General features: G+C 40.9%; 2 protein-coding genes across 2 annotated transcripts; both read right to left on the bottom strand.

The window, feature by feature from the left end:
- Positions 1-997: 997 nt before the first annotated feature.
- On the bottom strand, positions 998-4383 carry LOC309825344 (gamma-crystallin A-like; the record flags this gene model as incomplete). Its single annotated transcript, XM_082658902.1, is given in 5 exon segments — positions 998-1090; positions 1094-1114; positions 1118-1291; positions 2960-3202; positions 4378-4383. Coding segments are annotated over 5 exon segments (537 nt in total).
- Positions 4384-11140: 6757 nt separating this feature from the next.
- Positions 11141-23548, bottom strand: LOC309825154 (uncharacterized protein C2orf80; the record flags this gene model as incomplete). Its single annotated transcript, XM_082658615.1, has 7 exons — positions 11141-11226; positions 11515-11602; positions 17486-17557; positions 17946-18033; positions 19347-19429; positions 21446-21527; positions 23508-23548. 7 exons carry the CDS (start codon positions 23546-23548, stop codon positions 11141-11143), a joined length of 540 nt encoding a protein of 179 aa, XP_082514741.1.
- Between the last annotated feature and the right edge of the window lie 1110 nt (positions 23549-24658).

The raw sequence follows: 24658 nt of genomic DNA, 5'->3' as shown, positions 1-24658 counted from the left end.
ACTTCACTCTGCATAGTTGAGTCTTCCATAATTGAATCTTGATAAAAGTTCATACTGGAGTCCAAAATAAAGATGATTATACTGTACTGTTGAATTTGAGGAAACCCTGAGAATACATTAATTTCTTACATTTATATTTGTACAAACATTTAAAGATAACAAAGTGTGTTCACAATCTTTCCCCAGCTTTTCATCATAGTTATCCTGGAAATTAGTGAGACAGGAATTTATTATTGCCTGTAGTTTTCAATAAGGCAATTTAGGCACAGTGAATAAGAAATGACTTGCTCGAAGAGATAAGCTAGGAAGTGGAGTAACCAACCGTCCTAGTTTACCTGAGACTGAGGGGCATTTTATTAGTAAGTAGCAGAGGCAGGATAACAACTCAGGCCCTTTAACTCTTTTTTTAAAAAATTAATTAATTAATTAATTAATTAATTTTTGGCTGAGTTGGGTCTTTGTTGCTGTGCACGGGCTTTCTCTGGTTGCGACGAGCCCCGGGTCCTTTAACTCTTAATTTAACACTTCTCCTCCCAGATGACCTCATCATGTGTACTTGACCTTCTCTACTTCGGGAATTCCGCTTAAAACTTCTCTTTTCACTCAGCTTTTCTTGACTAATCTTATCTGAAACTTCAGCTGCCCTAACCTCTCCAGCAATCCTTTGTCTTTGGTATCCCAACCACAACTGGTTCTATATTTTCTCCTGTATATGGGTTTCATAGTTTTTCATTATGTTTCTTTCCTCTCTCCCTCAGATCGTGGGGTCATAGAGGCAGACAGTGTTTCTCCCTCCTTCCCATGACATGAGTGGGGACTTCATAATTACTGCTGCCTGACCAGCAGGAAGTAAGTAGACATTCAAGACACTTGACCTTCAGGGTCAGATAAGTTGCCAAGGGTCACCATTTATTAAAATTCAGTTATCATTTAAGATGAACAAGAATCACTTAGTGCCAGGAACACAATCTGTATATTTAGTGCAACTCTATGTGGATTATAATAAGGAAAACACAGCCTCGTACAAATCGATGATGCATCTCAGAGAGCCGACTTTGGCATCCAGGCCTCCCCGGTCATGGTAGCTCCTTTAGTCCCCTGGCCTCAGCAAGTACTACCACCCCTGGTAGTTGGGCATCTCGCAGAGGACCCACCAGCCCTCCAGCATGTGGAGTGAGTGGAGCTCATTGAGCTGGAAGTGGTCATGCATGCAGGAGCAGTCCTCTGTGAGCTCGGACACCAGGCCTCCGTAGCCATGTCTCTCATACAGCTTTATCCTGTGAGAGCTAGTCTGTTGTGACAATAAACCAAAGATGAAAAATAAGTTGTGGGCATCCTTGATGTCAGTAAAGGTGACTCAATCAGCCTGCAGCTTCATGAAGCAGGGTTTTCAAACCATCCTGTCATATATGTATCCTTTCCTTACATGGTTGTTATAACAAATTAGGGAGAGTATTAAAATAAAACTGACCTGACCAGGGGTCTATCCTGTGGAAGAAACAAGAATTGAAATAAAGTCAATAAAAGGGATTCCTTTCTAAAAAAAAAACAACTGTCACAACTGTATTTAGTTCAGTCTGCAGAAAGGATTTTAACTCCGTTTACCATTATGACTGTGTATCACTGAATCCTATCAAGCTTGGTTTTGGTTTTTTTTTTGATTGGAGTATAATTGCTTTACAACGTTGTGTTAGTTTCTGCTGTAGAAAAAAGTGAATCAACTATATGTATACATATATCCCCTCCCTCCTGAGCCTCTCTCCTCCCGCCATCCCACCCCTCTAGGTCATCACAGAGCACTGAGCTGAGCTCCTCAAGCTTGTTTTTAAATATTTTTATTTTGGAATTTATTTATTTTTGGCTGTGTTGGGTCTTCATTGCTGTGCGAGGGCTTTCTCTAGTTGCGGTGAGCAGGGGCACCTCTAGGCATGCGGGCTTCAGTAGTTGTGGCATGTGGGCTCAGCAGTTGTGGCTCAAGGGCTCTAGAGCGCAGCCTCAGTAGTTGGGTTTAATGGCTCTGCAGCATGTGGGATCTTCCCGGACCAGGGCTAGAACCCATGTCCCCTGCATTGGCAGGCAGATTCTCAACCACTGTGCCACCAGGGAAGCCCCTCAAGCTTGTTTTTAAGTCACTTTTGTACTCATCATGTACAACAATTCATATTTACTCTGAGTCCACATGTCCAACATTTTGCCAAGTCACTTGTAAGTTGAGTTTCTTGCCTCAAAGAAATTTCTGTCTTATTTGTACCTCTTTTTGCATCTGCAAATTTCTGCAGCCGAATTTTGGTTTCACTTCTTGAATCTGCTTGTCATGACACATAATTTGGTGTCATCAGAATGTAGAAATACAAATTCCACATGATTGAAAAACATTAAGCAGCATTTTGGTGAGGACCATGTCCCATGAAATCCTAATTAATGATCTTTTTCTGACCCTTGTAAAAAACTAGTTGATAATGACTGCTGAATACAAGGAGCCACCTGCAAGCAAACTGTTCTAGTTTCTAGATCCGTAGGTCATAAAGAAGGTATTGAAAATAATCGCCAGTACAGTCAGAATACATTATACTTATGTTGTTCTCCCATAGTCTGTCAGTGTTCATTAAGAAATAATGATCTAGATAGATTTTTTCTTTACTGAACAAGGTAGTTTTTATTTAGAAATTAGGGATCAGCTAGATACTTCCAAATTCAACTTTAGAAGCTATATTGTTGTGATTTCTTGTGCCTAAAAACAATCTGCCCATTTTTAATGCTTTATTGAAATGAGTTTTAATGTTTCCATATGAGAGCGTAGTAAAGGCAATCAATTTTTTGTTAAATGCTTGAGAGTTGGGCTTTGCTATTTCACCGTGAACACTAGTCCTGAGTTGAAACAAACTGACTTTTATGAACAGGAATTTATGGCCATGGATCAGTGATGCTTTCACATGAGTCGTGTTGAACTAAGACTCACGTAAGGAATTGTGTGGCAGGGGCGGACGGAGTCGTTGAGGCCCATCCACTGCTGGTAGTCGGGGTAGTCGCCGCGCCGCAGGAAGCACTGGTGGCCCTGGTAGTTGGGGCGCTCGTAGAGCATCCAGCAGCTGCTGTCCACCCGGATGGAGTTGCAGCGGCTGAAGTAGGGCTGCAGGTTGGGGCAGTCGCTGCTGCACTCGTAGCGGCGGCCCTGGAAGCCCCAGTCCTCGTAGATGGTGATCTGCAGGTGGAAAGCAAGGTGACAGCAGGGAGTCAGCTGGGAGGTACATCCCCCCCACCCCACAGTAGATACCCAGCAGACACGCTGTGGCGTATGTTTATGTAGGAAAAAAAAGATTATAACAGTGTATGTATAAGCCCAAATGTCAATCTTGGTTATCAATGAACGGCAAGATTATAGGTCTTAATTTTATGTTTTTATTTCTCCTTTTTGTTGTTTTCAATTGCTTTAATTTGTTGTTACATAAATATATATTACTTTCATGAGATGAAAAAATAAAATCAATTTGTAAATGTATAACTTTGAGTTACTGGTGAAAAGCAGCAAATTTTGTAAATAGCCACATTTTGTCTTGAGATTAAACACTTCTCCTTGGGCTAAAAAGCAAGAGGTCTCCCAAGACTCTCTGAGACGCTCCAGGAGTAGGAAAATATACAGAATCCTCCCATTCCCCTCTCCCCTCAACCCAGCTTCTAGGGATGCTTTTTGTTTTCAAAACTAGCATCATGTGGACCTAGAGTCTGTCATACAGAGTGAGGTAAGTCAGAAAGAGAAAAACAAATACCGTATGCTAACACATATATATGGAATCTAAAAAAAAAAAAAAAGAAAAGAAAAAAATCGTTCTGAAGAACCTAGGGGCAGGACAGGAATAAAGACGCAGACATAGAGAATGGACTTGAGGACACGGTGGTGGGGGGAAGGGTAAACTGGGACAAAGTGAGAGAGAGGCATGAACATATATACACTACCAAATGTAAAACAGATAGCTAGTGGGAAGCAGCCACATAGCACAGGGAGATCAGCTCGGTGCTTTGTGACCACCTAGAGGGGTGGGGTAGGGAGGGTGGGAGGGAGACACAAGAGGGAGGGGGTATGGGGATATATGTATGTGTATAGCTGATTCACTTTGTTATACAGCAGAAACTAACACACCATTGTAAAGCGATTATGCTTCAATAAAGATGTTAAAAAAAAAAAAGCTAGCATCGTGATTTTCCTGAGTTTTCCCTCCCTGAAGCAACACTGTTTCATAGGACCCAGGTGACTGCTTGAAAGCTTTTCCCATCGCTGCCAACCTATTGATTTAGAAGCACTCTCAGATATTCAGGGGTAGAGGGTGACCCCAATCCCCAACTCATCGCGTGTGTATGTAGAAAGATGAAATCAAACACCTTCATGGTTCATGACCCAGGGAGGGACATCCACCTACAGCTGGCAATATGTCCACAATGCATTTGTAAAAGTCCTCAGGCAGCATGTAAAGAAAATGTGCAGATGCTAAGAGGAGAGAAATTAATAGCCACAAAGAAAAAGTGTTCCCCTGCAAGTAGCAGAGCTAGACAAAAGAAAACTGGGCAGAGTCCTATGAAGTTAGACAGTATACCCAGGGACCAGAGGATATACCTAATGTGGCAGGTGTACTGGTAAACTTCAGTTACAGCTGTAATTGAACCAGTGTGGGAAAGGCTGCATTGGTCTCCCCAGCTACAAAACCACATCGGAATACACCACCATTTTCAGCAAAAGTCAACAAATCACACACCAGTTTTGGCACATGTTAAAGAAAACTGTTCTGCAGAAAGGTGACACATCAAAACCATAAGGTGGTATAATTTATACTTACATTCACTTGGTCAAATTGTTACTACATGTATTTATAAGCTCAACTATGTGCCTAATCAGAATTTTGGAAATGTGTTGAAAGACCAGATCATTTTCATTTCCTAGTAGTCCTTATATTCTACTGAAAGAAAGCCCGGACCTGTTTTTCTTTTAAGGCTTTATTGAAATGAGTTTAAATATTTCCATGTGAGAACATAGTTAGGGCAATCGATGACAGGTTAATTTAATTCGGATTGAAACTTTGGAAAATTGCCTCCTACTCCACCATTCTGAAATGTTCAGTGCTAAACATTTGTAAAATGTCCTACAAAGCCAGTCTGCTCTGACACAGAAATAGTATATATTCTCCAAATCCTCCAACCAACAATCTTCTAGTCATAATGAAGTAGCATAAGATACATACTTGTTTTTTTAACCACAATATGGCCAAACAATGTGATTCTAAGAAAGCTCAACACCTGAAAAAACACTTCAATGCACTTTGTATCAAAAGCTAATTGCAAAGAAAAATATGCCAGCAAGAGTTGGAATTTTAAGATGATGCAGAGACTTTTCTTCTCCCAGAGACTTTATTACGAACTCCCATGGTGCAATTCCAAGTTTCTAAGTGACCTGTAGAATAAAAAGATAATTTTTGTATCAAGCACATCAATTTAACATGGACACAGATATTAGCTTTCAATCTATAGGGAGTTAAGGTCAAATATCAGATACCAAATTACTGACAAAGATGAATTAAAATAAAAGTGGGTGCAAAAGAATTTCCATGGAATTTTTCTCAGACATTTGGAAATTGAGTTATATTTCTCAATTAAATACAATATATGATCCCACACAGGGAAAAATATATAAAAAAGGACAGTATTGGTCAATTGACAAAATTGATACCTAGATGGTAAAGTATCAATGTTAAATTTTCTGAAGTTGATAAGCATCCTGTAGTTATTTAAGAGAGTGACTTTATTCTTAGGAAATACACTCTGAAGTATATAGGGGTAAAGTGATATGGTGTATATAACTTCAGATGGCTTAGAAAAAGTTTTATATACTCAGTATAAAATGTATACTGAGGGGCTTCCCTGGTGGCACAGTGGTTGAGAGTCGGCCTGCCGATGCAGGGAACATGGGTTCATGCCCCGGTCCGGGAAGATCCCACATGCCGCGGAGCAGCTGGGCCCGTGAGCCATGGCCGCTGAGCCTGCGCGTCCGGAGCCTGTGCTCCGCAATGGAAGAGGCCACAACAGTGAGAGACCCGCGTACCGCAATAAATAAATAAATAAAAAAAATAAAATATATACTGAGAGAAAGAGAAACAAAGAGAGAAGAGAATAAAAGAGTGGGACAGAGACAGAGAGAGAAAAATGGTAAAGATAATGAAGCAAAATGTTATGGTAACAATTAGCAAAGGTGAGTAAAATGTATATGAGAGCTCTTTGTACTATTTTTGCAACTTTTCTCTAAGCTTGCAATTATTTCCAAATTAAAAAAATAATAAAAATAATACTTCTTTTCACTAACCATGACCAAAGCAAATCATTTCTTTGCCCCGCAGCAGTTGTGTATTGTGCCTGCACTATACTATTTTGAATTTCTTATATATTGCTTTGAATTTAAACTTATATTGCCCTCTTTCCATTTCTGATAGAGAAGTGTTAGTCTCCAACTATGAAAATGGAATCATTGATTTCTCTCTGCAATTCTAATAGTTTTTACCTCACATAGTTGGATGTTCTGTTGTTTGATGCGCACATGTTAAGGATTGTTACGTCTTCTTGGAGAATTGACCCTTTTATCATTATGTAATGCCCTTCTTTATCCCTAATAACTTTCCTTGCTTCTAAGTCAGCTTTGTCTGAAACTAATATAGCTAATTTTCTTTTTTAAATTAGTTCTAGCGTGATTTATTGTTCTCCATCCATTTACTTTTTTTTTTTTTTTTTTGCTGTGCTGTGTAGCTCGCAAGATCTTAGTTCCCTGACCAGGGATTGAACCCAGGCCACCTCAGTCAAAGCACCAAATCCTAACCACTGGACTGCCAGGGAATTCCCTACATCCATTTACTTTTAATCTATATATGTCTTTATGTTAAGAGGGTGCCTTATAGGCACCATATAATTGGGTCTTGTTTTTTGATCCACTCTGACAATTTCTGTCTTTTTTTTCTTCTTCATAATTGTATTATAAAAATTTTCATACAGAAACGTTGAAAGAATTGTACAATGAAGATACATATGCCCACCACCTGGATTCTGCAGTTAAGAGTTTGCTACATATATGTCTAACTGAATCTCTTTGCTGTACACTAACACAACATTGTAAATCAGCTGTACTTCAATTTAAAAGTTTGCCATATTTGCTATATTTTCTTTAACATACATCTTTAACACATCTGCAGTGATGGGAATGCTCTGTGCTGTCCAGATACAGTAGTCTGTGGCTATTGAGTTCTGTCTTTTAATTGGTGCATTTAGACCTTTGATGATCAAAATGATTATTGATATAGTAGAATTAATATCTATCTTAGTTGTTAATGTTTTCTATTTGTTGCCCTTGTTCTTATTTGTCTTTCACTCTTTTTCTGCCTTTCCAAGGATATGGCGTTGCTCATACCCATTTTGACTAATAAATGAGCTACTAATACCAATACAGTACAAAAGAAATCTTGAAAATTGTTTTCTAGAATACCTGGATTGTTAAAAAATAATTTCTCTTTTTCCCTTATTGAAGAAATTCAGTGACTGGAATCGAAATTTCTGAATAAGGCATTGATATCTTGCAGTTAAAAAAAATGTTCATCAGCTAAAAGACATGATACAGTATCCATAAGCCACAAAAGAAAAGACTAAGAAGCTTAAACATATAAATGAAAAATTTCTTCAAACAAGAAACTGTGAAAGTGTATTTTTCATACATTTAATAAACTATTTAATTTATTTGTTATTTCTAACAAACTAGATAGATGTGCGTGTATGTATATGTACATGTATGGCAAATATTTGAATTGAAAATTATTAATAGTTGTTATTTCTGAGGAGTAGGACAAGGATATGGGAAAGTGAGGATTCTTTTACTTTTCATTATCTATATTTTGTACTTTTGAAATTTTTACTGTAAGCATGTATTACTATTATAGTTGAAAAACTACTTTACAACCCGATCAAAAAATGGGCGGAAGAACTAAATAGACATTTCTCCAAAGAAGACATACAGATGGCCAAGAGGCACATGAAAAGCTGCTCAACATCACTAATTATTAGAGAAATGCAAATCAAAACTACAACGAGGTATCACCTCACACCGGTCAGAATGGCCATCATCAAAAAATCTACAAACAATAAATGCTGGAGAGGGTGCAAAGAAAAGGGAACCCTCTTGCACTGTTGATAGGAATGTAAATTGATACAGCCACTATGGAGAACAGTATGGAGGTTCCTTAAAAAAACTAAAAATAGAATTACCAAATAACCCAGCAATCCCACTACTGGGCATATACCTGGAGAAAACCATAATTCAAAAAGACACATGCACCCCAATGTTCATTGCAGCACTATTTACAATAGCCAGGTCATGGAAGCAACCTAAGTGTCCGTAGATTGATGAATGGATAAAGAAGATGTGGTACATATATACAATGGCATGTTACTCAGCCATAAAAAGGAATGAAATTGGGTCATTTGGAGAGATGTGGATGGACCTAGAGACTGTCATACAGAGTGAAGTAAGTCAGAAAGAGAAAGACAAATACCATATATTAACACATATATGTGGAATCTAGAAAAATGGTACAGATGAACCTGTTTGCAAGGCAGAAATAGAGACACAGACATAGAGAACAAACGTATGGACACCAAGCGGGGAAAGGAGGTATGGGATGAATTGGGAGATTGGGATTGACATATACATACTAATATGTATATAATAGATAGTTAATGAGAACCTGCTGTGTAGCGCAGGGAACTCTATTTAGTGCCCTTTGGTGACCTAAATGGGAAGGAAATCCAAAAAAGAGGGGATATATGTATACATATGGCTGATTCACTTTGCTGTACAATAGAAACTAACACAACATTGTAAAGCAACTATACCCCAATAAAAATTTAAAAAAAAGAAAAAGAAAAACTACTTTATTAAGTACATTCCTCAAGGGTTGGAAGAGATGCCTAAAGTACACAAATAATAAAGCATGAAAAACCCTCACGAATGTGGTTTCTGCTGTTTGATTGTCAAGAAGGGGCCTTATGAGAGGGATTCATGTCAGGATCTGATCCTATTGCAAAATGGGCACTTATTCTTTTGACACTCCTGGGCTTACAAGTATCGATTAGCCTATAGAAATGGTTGGTCCCTAAAACGAGCCTCTCAGGCAGTATGGGTAGGGCACAGTGGTTTGAAAGCACTCACCTAAGGACCATTCACTTACTGCCAATTCACTAATCAGTAATAATTACTGAATATTACTGCCTGCAAAGCATTTTATACACATGTAGGAAATAATAAGGAAATAAAAGATCTGCTTCCATCAAGAAGCTAACAGTCTTCAACGGTTATGGAAAAAAACATACAAGGAATGAAATTATACGTTCAAAATAACATACCAATGAGCAATCTTGAGAGCCAGATTTTCAGTACATAGGTGCATAGATGAGCCTCAAGGGGCTATGAACCTCTGTCTCAGAGATCTATTTTTTCATGATTAAGTTTAAGGTGTAGATTATCAGTGTATGTGTGTATGTGTGTGGATGTACGTATATGTTATTTCTGGAGTTATTACTGTTTTTTGATTTTCTGCTGTCTGTTTTACTTTCTAAAGCTTGCTCTCCCCAAACTGACATCTTAAAAATTAACATCATCTTACTCAAAAGGATCTTAAGTAACAAAGATATAGTTCTAGAAAAGCTATACCTTCAAATCTCATTATAACAAAGACCTTTAAAAGAAAACTCAATATCATAAATATTTCCTAATAGCATGAGTTTTGTTACTAGAATAACATGTATTAAAGCCCTGATGTGACTAAAGATTTCAGGCAGTTCTTAAAGCATTTGCTATGATAAGGTTACATTTCTAATCAGTCAGTAGTTTGCCTCAGAAAATCTGAATAAACCCTGAGCCCTGTGTGACCCAGTCTATTCAGAGATTCACATTGTAAAAATGCATAGTATAGCAACCGAACTACATAAAAAGGAATTTCAGTTTTCACTTGTGTTTCTTGAAGCAAACCCAATTCATAACCCAGTGGTTCTGTTTTCAAAATTCCCCTTTCCCTTTCCTACCTTACAACCCTCCAGCTGACCCAGAGTCTCTCATTCAACAAAACCCTAAAACATCCCAGCCAGCCAGTCTGTACCACTTTTCTGATTCTTTCCCTGCTCAGCTTTGGTCTCTCTGACTTTTAAAATTTCCTTTTCACTTTGCACATTGCAATTGAGAACGCAGAGCTGGAACGGCAAAGAACCCTCCTTTCTTTCTCCTTACTTTCCAGCCCTGTCCATCTCTGACCATTCTCTGAATTCTGAAGCATAAATGTCAAAGGAATTAGATGGGCAGGGCAGAAGCAACAGAGATGCAAAACAGACAAAGATAAAATTTTCATTAGTGAGAAAGGGACCGAGAATAGGAACGTTTGACACAGATATTAATACAAATCCTCTCCTCAACACACTTATTTGAATCAACAGAATAATAGCTGATTAACTGTAGATAGTATTTCTCAAATGCTATAAAGATAATAATGGTCAATATTTATTTAGGATTTACTCTGTTCTCATCTCTCTCTCTTTTTTTTTTTTTTTTTTTTTTTTTTTTTTTTTGCTGTACGCTGGCCTCTCACTGTTGTGGCCTCTCCCGTTGTAGAGCACAGGCTCCCGACGCACAGGCTCTGCGGCCATGGCTCACGGGCCCAGCCGCTCCGTGGCATGTGGGATCTTCCCGGACCGGGACACGAACCCGTGTCCCGTGCATCGGCAGGCAGACTCTCAACCACTGCGCCACCAGGGAAGCCCTCTTTTTTTTTTGTTCTAATCTCTTAACATGCATAATATCAGTTAATCATTTCAACGACCTTAAGAGATAAGTACCATTATTCTTCCCATTTTGCAGAGGAGGAGAGGTTAAGCAACTTGCCCAAAGTCATACAGCTGGTATATTATACAACGGGCTTTAGTTTCAAACCCAGAGTATCTAACTCCCAAAGGCTAGACTTTTAGCCACAATATAAGTAAAGTACTCCCCAAACACCTGGTATCAGTTGGGTTCAGTTTGCATTTTTAGACCTACTTTGTTCTTTGGCTGTGTGTCCAAAGATAAATTATTTTATGGTTTCCATTCTGTGACATTTGCTTCCTTTGTAGAGCTGCTGGTGGCATTTTGATTCGTTGCTCCCCTTCTTAACTTGACACCTAGAGACACATGTAGTCATCATGTCTGTATAAAAAGCATTTTTTAAAATGAGTCCTCCTCAGTTTTACATCCTTCCCTTCTAGGGTGCTTTGCTTCCATCACCAAAATTTCTGAGAAATGACTTCCCTGATTTCAATGATGGAGGGAAATCAAGTCATAAATGCTCCTGATTCTTTTAAATTCCACCAGACAGAAAGATGTTACCATAACAACATTGACCTTACTTTGTAAGTACATCTCCTAGTTTTACTTAAATTTTTCTAAGCAATGGAAGTAAACAGGCTTACTCTGTTTGCGGGCATATTCTGCTGCTTTGGGTGCTGTTAACATGGCAAAAGGGTGCAAGGAGAGGTGGAAGGGTGGAGCTCTGGGAACCTGAAAAAAAAAACAGTTCTACTTTTAAAAGCTGCACCCACTTCGTGCTGTCCACAGCTGCTGGTTATAGCACTTGTTTCAGGGCTCGGCCTGTTTCCCCAACCCGCCGTCCTGACGCGTTACTAGCAGTTGAGGATCATGTTTCATGGGTCATGCACTTTCCCACGCTGCCTTTTGTTGCCGTTCTTTGCCTAGAATGTTCTTTCACACAATGATGCTCTTCACATGGTTCCCTTTACCTGGAATAGCTTTTTCCTCCTCTTCTGCCTAGAGGCTCCTACTTTTCCTTTAAGATGTGGCTCATACATCACCTTTTCTGAGAAACTGACCCCGATGTCTCCCCACCTCCCCTCTCGGGCGCTGGCACCCCACCCCCCAATCCCATCCTAAGGCCAAATTATTGACTCACTCCTCTGTGAACTCAAAACACGTCGTCACGTAGAACACCCCCAGTGTGCAATAGTTATAACCCGCTGTCTGCTGCATTGCACCGGAAACTTCCTCAAGGTTAGGACTGTCTGTCTCTTCAACCTTTCATTCATTCAACAAGTTTCCAGTGAGCACTACTGTGGGTCAGGCCCTGTTTTAGGAGCTGTGGTTGGTAAGACAGACAAGGTTCCTGCCTTTCCAGTGCTGAGTGAGGAGAAAAAACCAATAAACTATTAGGCAATCAGGGTACCCACACACTGTGATAAGTTTAATCAACTAAACCAGAGAACGTGCTAGCAAGTTACTGGGCAACCGCCACCTCACACAGAAAGGACAGAAAATTTGGATTAAACAATAAATGAAGTCGTGCTGTCTTTATAGACAGGACAGCTTATAGCCACCTCAGCAGGGCACGTCTAGATTTGACCTCAGCCTTTTATTCAAATGGCAAACATATTTATTGAGAGTTTGTGTCATATCCAGCATTGTAAAGAATTAAACATAGGCATGAATGGTGGCTTCTGACCTCAAGAAGCACGTAATCTATTCAGAAAGATGACCCTAAAACACAGAAAGTAATTACAAGGAGGCTTTGTATCTGTGTGGAGCAAGGGTGGCTATGATAACAGCCCTGCAGCGTGATACGTGCCACGTGTAAGAAAGAGAACCAGCTCGTATGGCATCCCTGATGCATTTTCTACCCTTAGAAGACTCAAGACAGGCTTTTGCAGTGGAATTCCCTGGTGGTCCAGTGGTTAGGACTTGGCACTTTCACTGCTGTGGCCTGGATTCCAGGGAACTAAGATCCCACAAGCCGCGTGGCATGGCCAAAAAGAAAAAAAAAAAAAAAAAGACAGGCTTTTCCCTGTCCACTGGAGAAGAGAGAACCCGAGGAGTTTAAAGTCACTTCCAGCTCACATGTTCTATGACTCCTGATAATCTGATGATTCATGCAAGCAATTAATATGGCTTCCTGCGTGGTTTACAAGAAAAATTATTTTTCAAGTAGGATGACATTGAAATCCTAAAGCTAGAGTTAATCATGTGCTCTTTTTTTACTTCAAAGTTCCTTACTGAGATCTTCAGTGTACCACACAGCTAGCAAGTGACAGAGCTGGGACTAGACACCAGTCTGTTGGCCTCTGAAGAGTTTGCTTTGGATGTAAGTCTGGATAGAGTGAAATGATGGATGGTCAGACACTAGGGTGTGGAAAGGAGAGATTCTGATGTTCTCTAGTTACCTGCCTTGGTCTTTTTCCTCTCTCTGTTACACAAGTTTTCACTCTCTCTGCCCCCCTTTCCTTTTCCCCTCTTTCTCTGTCAAAGGGAGCTGAAGAATATTTTTATTGTTTGCTTTATTTGTTGAAGGAAGATTTATGCTCCTTTTACTTCACTTATGCTCCTTTTACCCTCACTTGTGTGAAGTTCTTAGTTACATTTTTTTTCCCTATGGGTCCATGTTCCTCAGCAGAAAAATGGCTCCCTGTCAGCCCAAACCAGCTCCCTTATCGGGAGTAGAACGCGAAGCGTAACAGACTTGAACAATTCTGAGTCCAGGAGGCCTTTCTGTCACTAGGTGGCAGCAAATAGCCCTGAGGAAAGCCATCAAGCCCACACACAGTACCCATGTGGTACCAAAGTGGCCAATTCCAGCGGCCAGAAATGCTACATAATCTGATTAGTATTCAACAGCGCTTTAAGCTCTTGTGTGGGAAGGATTTTAGCTGTTGCTTAGGAGACATTTTATCCGAAGGAAGCAAAAGTGATTCATATACACGCAGCAGTTAGAGAGGAACCTTTGTCAATAACTTTTTTTTTTTGAACAACCACACCTCCTAGTTAAAACCATTTTTTTGAAGTTATGTTAAATCCCAAAGGACTGTTTTAAAATAGCTCTTACAATTTAATCTTTGAAATGCTCCGTTTCCATTAAGAGGTCCTGCTAAGTTAAGATGTGGAGGGGGTGCCTGAGTAGAGCCGACGTGTAGCCACAAGAGAAAGGCCTGAGCTGGCATCCTTGAGTCAGTGAGGAGCTTGTGAGGGCCACAGGGGTAGATGATCGTCAGATGCTTATGTCTGTATCTCACATCATCTCATACCCTTTGTGAGAATTTGCTATCTAAAATAGGCAAGGTTTATAATGTATTAATAATACAACGGATGCTTGATGAGCTATTTAATTTTTGAATATTTAGAGAAGTGGTTCTTAACTGGCTGTGATTTTGCCTCTTAGTGGACATTTGGCAACGTTGAAAGACATTTTTAGTTGGCACATCACGGGGCAGGAGTGGGAAGCTATTGGCATCTAATGGGTAGAGGCCAGGGATGCTGCTAAACATCCCACAATGCACTGGACAGCCCCGACTCCACCCCCTACACACACAACAAAGAATTATCTGACCCAAAATGTTGAGAAGCCCTGATTTAGAGGAATACAGAGGAAATCAGATACACCCCCTTCCCCCTGGGTACCAGAACCTTAACCATAGCTATTATTTTGAGGTTACCATGTGCCAAGCACGAAGGGCTTTACTGATATAACTCACCTCATTTCCCACAGAAACTCATCTTCTGGTCCCTGTTTTTACAAATGAAATCAAGGCTGATAGAGCTTAGATTAATCCTTGCCCAGGATTAATCTGCTGATAGCTGGTAGAGCTGGGGTTCGAACCCAGGCTACCTGGCTCTAGGATTCTCATGCTTAACCCTTACACAAATGGCCTGTCAAGTACAGGACACTCATATTCTGTAACAATAAACAAACTCAGGTCTTTGAAGGGAAGCCCCTGAAACCCAGTCCCCCTAAAACCAAGTTCCTCTGCTGAGTTATGATTAACCTCTCTATCCAAAACATTATTCTGTTTCTTGTCCAACACCTGTTCCCCTCAAGATTGAGGAGTATCAAAGAAAAGGGGGGACTGAAACCGAGCAGGACCCTGTGGAGCCCTCCTGGACACCAAAGCCTTTCCATGTCCTCCATTTTTTGTTTGTAGAAAAAAAGCATCAGACATTCCCTGAGTTCCAAAGGGCAGATTCAAACAGTTACCAATTAGGGGAGTGACTGAACGCAGAGAGAGAGCAGTAGTGCAGAGATGGGGGCTGGTCCTGGTTCCTCTTCAGGGGACGTGCATGGCAATCTGATGCGTATCTCTGAGTTCTTCTATGGGAACTAAGGCTCCCACCCTGGTGGAGGAGGTCACTTCAGGCTGAGCACAAGCACACGGACCCCAGACTGGTTGGAACCAGAAGGCTGATGAATGAGATTCCCAGAACACCACCCAGTTACCTCATCACCAACCAATCAGAGGAGGGTTACATACTCTGCAGCCCTCCCCCCAAATTTTGCCTATAAAAACGTCTTCCCTGAAACCCATCAGGGAGCTCGGGTCTTTTGAGCCTAAGCTGCCCTATTCTCTTTGCTCAGCCCTGCAATAAACTTTGCTCTGCTCCAAACTTAGACGTTTTGGTCGTTTGGTCTCACTGTGCATCAGGCATGTGAACTTGAGTTCGAGAACACCCCCTCTCTGAGGGTACGATTTATTTCCCTGCAGAACTGGTCATTATGTAGTCTACCTGTACATCTGGACTTTCTGTTATTGGTAACTGATTGTGAAGACAGAGACTGTGAAGAACAGAGAAGGTGCTGAATAAAGGCTCTTTAATGAATGAAGGAAAGGCTGGATGGATGGATAGAGACTGGCCAGCCCGCTCTAAACAGTGCGGCTTTCTGTTCTGGCCCCTTTAATGAACCTGGCTCATCTGAGCTACTCTGACACCCATGTTTGCAAACCTTCTTGATGGATAACCTAGCTAAGACTGGAGGGGTTCACAGTGCCGTTCCCTCTAGGATGTGATTTTCTGTATTTGCTCTCTGGCCGCTTGAGCTGAGACCAACCAACCAGAGGTGCCTATGGCCTGCTCTAGACCTCTCCCAGGCACAGAAGATGAAGGGGGAGAAAACACAATGTCTGAAGTGGAGGAGCTTGGGCTCAGATATTTATATGTATGTGTTGGCGGGGAGGGTTTGAGGAAAGGGGAGAAGAGGGCAGCCTGGAAGGGAGAAAGCTGCAGAAAAAACGAACAGGAATGAAGCAGCATGGTTTGCTTGTCTCTGTAAGAACACAGAAGAGCTGGGCTTTCTTTAAAAGCCAAGAACAGCTTGGGTCTCTGAGGAGCACTGAGTCTGGTGTGGCTTATACCTCAGCTAAGGTAGAATGTCAGCTCCAAGATATGAGATCCATGAGAAAGTCATCTTTTCTGACTCACCCACCCTTGTATCCCTGCACCTACAACTATATTGAATGAATGAGTGAGTGAATGAATGAATGGATAGAGTTGAAACCAGAGTGATCAGAGAGGAGGTGCTGATTTCCTCTGTAATCAAGGGAACTTGAGTCTCAGGACCAGGCCAGCTTACATACGGATTAAGGTGAGAGGGCCATTGGATTCAGTTACAACACTTCTGAGGAAATGCTCGACTCCTAAGCTGGCCCTGGTGGACTTTTTACTTTATAGGATCCCACTGTCTGCAGTATGGTCTGCAGGTAAGAGAACAAAGGATGCAGGCATTCCTGTGGCCGTAGCCCTGCCCCTGACCTCGCCTCCCTTCCAAATCCTGGTGGGGGGCATTGAAAGCAGCTGTGTGAGTAGAAGTCCTCATGTGAGGGTGTGGGTTCTCCCTGCTTCCCTCCCTGACTCCCTCCCAGTACACATCCCTGCCAACCCCACCCCATCTGCCCTTTCTTCTTCCCTTTTCTAGAAGTATCTAAAGGGATCGGTAGTTCACCTCTCAATAGAAGCCCATATGTTAAATGTTTACTAAAGGTTCATACATTCATAAACAGCAAAACCTGAACTGACGTAAAGATCATTCAGAATACTCCGTTTCTGTTTTTGTTTTTTTAAGATTAGTATATGGAAGCCCAAAGAGGGAAAGGGACCCAGTCAGAACTCACCCTGGGTCTCTGGACTCCCAGATCGTTAGTGCTTCTATTAGACTGACTTCCAAGTAGTCTTGTGGGCAGGAGAAATGTGGCAGCAGTAAACTAGATAATTTCTCATGAGAATGAATGTTGTAGATCTTGTCCTAGTGCTAGAAGTTATAGTACATCATACAAGAGGAGCGCTTGGACTTACCAGATCCACGTTATGAAAGGTGTAAGTGAGAAATTCTGTTAGTCAGAGACAGAGGCAGAATCTAGACTCTAAGCCTGGTGCTCTATTGGCTGCCTCTGTTTGGCCTTCCATAAAATGCATTTGGTATTGTGAATATAGTCCTCTACCTAAGGAAAGCATCTTACATTTATTACCCAAGTAAGATATGGCTACATCTGGTTTTATCCATCATGATATAAAACTGTTATTTCATGCCTGGAGATGCAACATTATGAATTCATAAAATAAAGAAATTCTCTCTAAAAATCCCTTATATCGATAGTCTCAGGTCGTCCCTACCTTGGTAGCACCAGAATTGTTAGAAGAATCAGCCCCATAAATTTTAAAGACTTCCTCAATTGGGATGCTGTTCTGTTAAACAACAACGACAATAACAAAGATGTATTATCATACCATGGCTTTTCTTTTATTACAAAACAAAGCTATTATAGCTCCCATATATCCAGTACCATGCCTGGAGACCGTGGGCACCAAATAAATGTCTTCTAAACAAATGGATAAATCAGAGTATCCTAACACCAATTATCTATGTGTTATTTTTTCCCCTTAAATAAATGTTTTCACAATACAATATAGAAGTCAACCTTTTTATTAATCTTTAAAAATAAAAATTTAATATTAGTAAATTCTACATATTTAGAAACATTGGTTGAAAAAGTAAAATAAATATTCATTAATGTGAAAATGCACATTGTAGATACAAAACCTCCATGTATGCCAATAATGTTCTTTTCCTTACCATTAAGATTCCAGCATAAGACGATAAAATCATTGCTTCTCGTTCTCTGTGGTTTGGATATATGGGTCTACCCCGAAATGGCATTTTCCTAAGGGGGAATATGAATGAATAAGAATGGAGGGTTTATTCTTGTTTTGTTTGACACCTGCTAAGGTTGTGACAATAAGTAATAAGTAATTACCAATGGCTGTGTGCTTTGCTATTCACAAAATTGATATGATTAATCCATCATCAGTAAAGTGTACACTTTGAATTTTGAATCATCCAACAGTGGTGACGAATTTGCCCTCATCTATCCACATTTCCGCAGCTATCAAATCCTGGCGGACTGGCCACTATGGTGGAAAATTGTGGTTTCACCAACCTATATCCTTTCCCCTTCTTGTGGCAGTTTGCTTGGGGGTAACTGCCTTAACCCCCTGTAAGCCTGTAACTTCCAGGGAAGCTGATGACACCCCTAGATTCCAAGGATGGAAAACACACTGTGGCCTAAATTAGCTAGCACCCCCAGATAAGTCAGAGCAAACAGAGCCATTGAGACACAATTCTGTGATTTTTAAAAAGTCCATTCTCCCCTGGCCTGAATGTTGTGATAAAGTGGGCTGAAACTAGGCATAGCGTCCATGCAGAGGAAATAGCCAAGAGGTAGATCCTGATGACCTGGTTTGAGTTTTGAATTAAGCCATGCCTAATGAGGACCTAGCCGTGGACTTTCCAGATACAGAGGCAATAAATCTCTCCTCCCTCTCTCCTTTTTAAAATTTATTTATTTTTTTGCTTAAGTCCGTTTAAACCGGATTTTCTGCTTATTACAACTAAATACTGATACAACCATTCAGCACCAGGTGTGTGTTCTAAAGTCACAGAGCAGAAGAAACAGCTGGCCTCCAGGACACGCGGTTCAATCCTGGCCTCATTAGCTGCATGTTCTTCCTAACTGAGTGGGTCTGCTCGGCACACATGGGAGAAGATGCCAGTAATCCCGGCAAGGATTCAAACTGTGGTGATTCAAGCCGCTCAGCTCAGGTGCACATCTGGTTAAATGCTTAAGAAGTTGCGTTTAATAGTTCTTAGGAAAAGATTGCAGCCTTACCCACAGAACTGATCTTTTTTTTAAAAAAGTCAAGGCATGTACACAATAAAGCACAGGTTTATTTCTAAGGCAGAACGTTCTATGCAAGAAAGATCTGCATCAGACAGAAACCAACTCACAGAGATGCAAAATATGTAAGCATGTATATGACTTCCTCGAATCGACAACTGTCAGGGTTTCTTCAGGTTTCTAGTTGGAGGGGGATACGTACCCCATAGTATTTTCAAATCTGAGTGCCTTGTGGTGAACTTCCTCTGTCATTACTCACAGTTAAAAAAAAAAGAAAGAAAAAAAACTATTCAACTTACACTTTCTCCCACTTCAGCCAAGTTAAGTCTTCTGAGTGATCCAGCCACTGCAGAGCAACATTGATGGCCAAGTCGTAGTGTGCCTGGAAGCAGGAAGCACAGACAGCAAAGGAATCGGCTGAGACATTGGCCGAAGCACGTGCTAGGCACAATGACAATGGCACTGCTAAGCCTATTCTACTCGTTTGTCATGTCCACAAAGGTGACGATCACCAGCTGTGTCCAGTAACCTGATGCTTAGGCAGAAATAACTAGTGTTCTTCAGGCATTACATTTACCTCACACTAGAGCAGTGTGTGTGTGTGTGTGTGCACATGCGCACACGCGTGCGAGCCAGAAATGATAGATTCATGGAATACTAAACTGGAAATCAGGGAATCTGGGTTCAAATCTAGGTATTGCCAACAACTCATGGTACCATATCCTTGGGTGAGCAATTGCTGTTCTCTGGGCCACAGTTTCCTTGAATTTTAAAATAGAAAAAGGGGAAGATAGAGGAAGAGGGACACAGAGAACAATTTCTAATTCTGTGGAACATCAGAACTGAGTGCCCAGGGTCACAGGGGAGGTGGTGTGTCCATCTGAGGAGCTGGGGGAATCCCGGGAGGCTTCAGAGAGGAGGCATCAGTGGAGCTGGGGCTTGAGGAATGAGGAGAATGTCTACAGGTGGAGAAGCACCTCCCAGGAGGAGGGTCCAGCAGAAGCAGAGAACTGGAGGTAGACCAAGTGACTTTCTAAGAGTCTTAAATGCAGTAAAAAGCTGAGGACCAATTCCATGTTCATTCCTATCCTCCCCACTACCTTTTCCTGATAATTTCTAAGTGTCTTTGCCATTTGTCTATCAAAACATTCCTTTTCTCCTCCCCACCTCCAGCCCCAGTAAAAGGAAGGTCAGTTTTGTTTCTGTGTTTGTAGATGCGTTCCAAGGCTCTGTGTAACTCTAACATTGTGTAAACAATGTAATTATAACAATGTAATTATTTCTTTCAGGGACTGACCCAAAGTGAAAAGGAAGGAAGGGAGGGAGGGAGGGAGGGAGGGAGGGAGGGAGGGAGGGAGGGAGGGAGGGAGGAAAGAAAGAAAGAAAGAAAGAAAGAAAGAAAGAAAGAAAGAAAGAAAGAAAGAAAGAAGAAGGAAAAGAAAGAAGGAAGGAAGGAAAGAAAGGAGGAAGGAAAGGAGGAAAGAAAGAAAGGAGGAAAGAAAGAAAGAAAGGAGGAAAGAAAGAAGGAAGGTAGGAAGGAAGGAAGGAAGGACCATGCTTACTTGTTGAAACCTAGTACAAAGATTGATGCCTGGACCAGCAGCACTGACATCACCTGTTTGTTCATTAGAAATGCAAATTTCCAACCCCACCCCTGAACTCCTTAATCAAAACGGTCTTGTAATAAGACCTCATTAAAGTTTGAGAAGCACTTATCTAATTGATTTAATTTCTCCATTTAATACGTGCACAGAGAAGTAGTTTAGAACACCAAGCCTTAACTGCTCATTCAGCTCCAGAGAAATCAGCCAGGGAAGGGGAGGGGGCGGGGAGGGACAGGTAATTTCTTCTTCCTCATTAGTGCAAGAATAGTAAATGGGTAGCATAAAAAGCTGAGGGTCTACTAATCTCTTTTGGATTAGATCTTTACATAGCTTCCTTAATTTATGAGAAGTGAACTTTGATTACATAGTATGAATCTGAATTTCAACATGTATAATATAATAAAAAAGGATTTTAGGATTATTCAATTATTTGGTTTTCTCCATAAATGGTAAAAAATTATATTTGAGAACTACACGACAGTTAATCTCGTCAACAAGCTTTTAACATCATGTCTGTCACATTTAATCTTGTACTCGTTTTGCTTTTAAATCTTTTCTCTCCTAATAGTAAATAAAGAGCAAAAGTCTCATGACTTTAATTTTCTCATTCTTCTTGCTTTCAGTTTAATGAGTTGAAGAGACCACATGGAGAATCCTAGGTTGAGAAGATGAGGAAGAGGACATTCTGGGGGGATCAAGATTAGCCTTGCTTGCGATAGATATTAGATCCCCGTTCTGTCCCCATAATACACGTATGACACAGATGTGACTCGTGGCAGCATGCCTTTCTTTACCATATCATCTAGAAAGGTGAGTTGCCTTCTTCCTTTGGGGTCAAATTCATTTTCCCGAAGTCTGATGCCAATATAATCTCCCCTTAAAAGCAAGAGAGCAGGATTGAACCAGCGGGAAAGACATGGGAGCACGGTCTGCAGAAGAACATTCCTTCCCCATCCCTCCCTCCTCCACCAAATACAAGCGAAGTCACCGATGGCTCTGGTAGCTGAGTTAATATTCATTTTGATTTAAACAGACATTCTGCTACCTTGCAGGTTTAAAGTGTCTAACCATCATGAACAAATCACATTTATTGTAAAATTAAACTCACATAGAACCGAATTTCTAGGAAAGCAGGGAGTATGATAAATCCCCAAGGCAGAACAGATATTACAAAACCGAAAGGATTGAGACCCACTATTTAAAATAAAGATTCCCTTGCTGCCCTTGCTAAATTCAGGCAGGATGTCCAAAGTTGATAACTTCCAGATATATGACATTCCATACAGATGTGTTCTTTTGCCTGAAGGCTTTTTGCCCATTAGAATGCAAATACCGTTAGGAGGAGTTATGTGTAAAAACATATTAGTGATTCCACTTTAGTGTATCCTTATCAGATCCTTTCCTAACGGACTTTTAATAAGGGGAGGGTAGAATAAGTGCCCTGGGAGGTGAATAGAAAGGAGTACTACCCTGGGAAAGTCAAGAAGAGGGAATGGATATAGGAAAAAGGACTCTGGGGTCTCCAAGGTCGATCTCACAATGTTACATAAGGACAGTTCTGTTTGTCAAGGTCTTTACCAAACACTTTGGGCAAGTTCCTATGCTGGGGATAAATTTGCTTTAGGGTTCTAAAAGCCCTTCTTCTGAGTCATTAAGCTATTCTAGATTGATAAAAGTTCTTGAAATTTTGCTTTGTAATTCCAAGACACTTTATTTAAAGTAGCCTAAATAGATTCTTTGGGTAAAATTAAACTATATATACATAAAAAATTATATTTATTTCAGTTTTGAAATTACAGTTCTTTCGATGAGATATGTAGAGGAACTGGCATTCCTAATCATGGCTTGTTCTTTATTATGTTGACCTCTAAGCACATGCATGTAAACATGTGTGAATTCATACATAGTTTATTGCAGCATTTCTTTTTTTTTTTTGCGGTACGCGGGCCTCTCGCCGTTGTGGCTTCTGCCATTGCGGAAAACAGTCTCCGGACGCGCAGGCTCAGCGGCCATGGCTCACGGGCCCAGCCGCTCCGCGGCATGTGGGATCTTCCCAGACCAGGGCACAAACCCGTGTCCCCTGCATCGGCAGGCAGACTCTCAACCACTGCATCACCAGGGAAGCCCCTACTGCAGCATTTCTTAAAGAACTTGTTAAAAGATAATTATCTTAGTAGGCAGAGAAAGGACATTTAATGGAGACTATGATAAGATCTCTAATAAAAGGGTATTATTGTTGTGCCTATAATCATGAAATAGAACATAATAACCTTTTTCTCCTCTTTTTATATGGTCTGTGATTTTCACCAACCTCTTAACAAAGTACCAAGTCAAAGAAAAGCTACCACAGGAGGAAAAAAATTTCCATGGGAAAACTTAATGTTTTCTTTATGTGTTTAAAACAAAGTTCAGAGGGCAGAAAATGGAGATAAATTATTTAATCAATAAACCTGACAACAGAAGAAGCAGAGTCTGCAATTTAAATGCTGGGCCCTTGGGTACATTTTTCCAGAAATCTCTCCTATATCTTTTACCAGTCGGGCCCTTTCAAAGGCATACCCTGCCCAGCACAGGCTGGGACTGTGGGCTCAGATCTTAGACTCTAGAATGCGAATGCCTCGGATGTGCACGCTGCTGGCAGAAGCATCCTCCCAAGAGGTTCAGCATCCTGCTTTGCACCACATGTGAGGCCTCTTGGGCAGGAGACAGAGGCCAGATCATCCGGCTTTCTCCTATAGCCCAGGAACAGATTCTTCCTTAGGTTTTTACCCCACTGCCAATATCCAGACCATCTATGACATAAACCCCGCCAAATGCTCAGTGCAGTAAATGTAAGTTATTCTCAATCAGACTTACAGGAGTTTTCTCATTTCCTTCTTTAGTAGCCTTCTTTCCATGATTAAAGGCTTATCCAGCTGAGCAGGTATCTGCAGCTACACTGCACCTGTTTTCCTTTGGAAAGACCCAGCCTCTCTGAACCTAGAAGCTACAGCAGCAAATCAGAGAGAATTTTGAGTTAGGGATGCTATCACTCCTAATACCAGTCATGGAGTCCTAGGCTCTGGAAGGGATCCGAGAGTGTGCAGGCCTCTTATCCAGCAGGTTCCAGGTCAGAAAGCTGTGTGGAGGCCAGCGCACTGTACCTTGAGTTGATCTGACACCTCTTGTTCCTTCCACACTTTTCCAATATTCATCATTTACTTATTCTTGCCATAACCTTGCAAGTATCGATACAACAGACACAGCTCATGTAATCATGGATGAGACTAGCTAGACAGAAAAATCCAAGCAAAGATGGCTTGTGATCTGATTCTGTTTGAGTTCTGTGTGCATTCAACATAGTGACTCTCCATGAACCTACCTGGTTCCTGGCTCATGATGGAGGTTTCTATAGAACCCAGGTACAACTTGCTATGGCCAGCAGGTCCCAGTAAGAACGTGTGGTGATGGCAAAGGTGAGGCCATACCTTCAATTCTCAACCCCACATTGAACCAGAAATTGAAGTTCAGGTGATGGGGTCAAAGGGGGCCTGGAGTCACAAAAAGGACTTAATTTTAGAAATCATCACTATTGAATGGAGTGCCCAGGGAGAGGTATAAACGGGATATCAACTTTACCTGCAATGTTTTGTTTCTTAAAAAAGATTTAAAGCAAGTTGTAATGGTTAATTAATTTTATGTGTCAACTTGGCTGGGCTACTGTGCCCAGATATTTGGTCCAACATTATTCTGATTCTTTTTGTGAAGGTGTTTTCTGGATGAGATCAGCATTTAAATCAGTAGACTCTGAGTAAAGCAGATTACTCTCCATTATGTGTGGACCTCATCCAATCAGTTGAAGGCCTTAAAAGAACAAAGGCTGACCTTTCCTGAGCAAGAAGGAATTCTGCCAGCAGACTGCCTTCAGACTTGAATTGCAACTCTTTTCTTTTTTCTTTTTTTTTTTTTTTTTTTTTGCGGTATGCGGGCCTCTCACTGCTGTGGCCTCTCCCATTGCGGAGCACAGG

The sequence above is a fragment of the Grampus griseus genome (genome assembly GCF_964374135.1).
Source record: "Grampus griseus genome assembly, chromosome: 7".
Classification (NCBI taxonomy): Eukaryota; Metazoa; Chordata; class Mammalia; order Artiodactyla; family Delphinidae; genus Grampus; species Grampus griseus.
The sequence above is the reverse complement of the archived record's forward strand: the minus strand, read 5'-3'. Positions and strand labels throughout refer to the sequence as shown.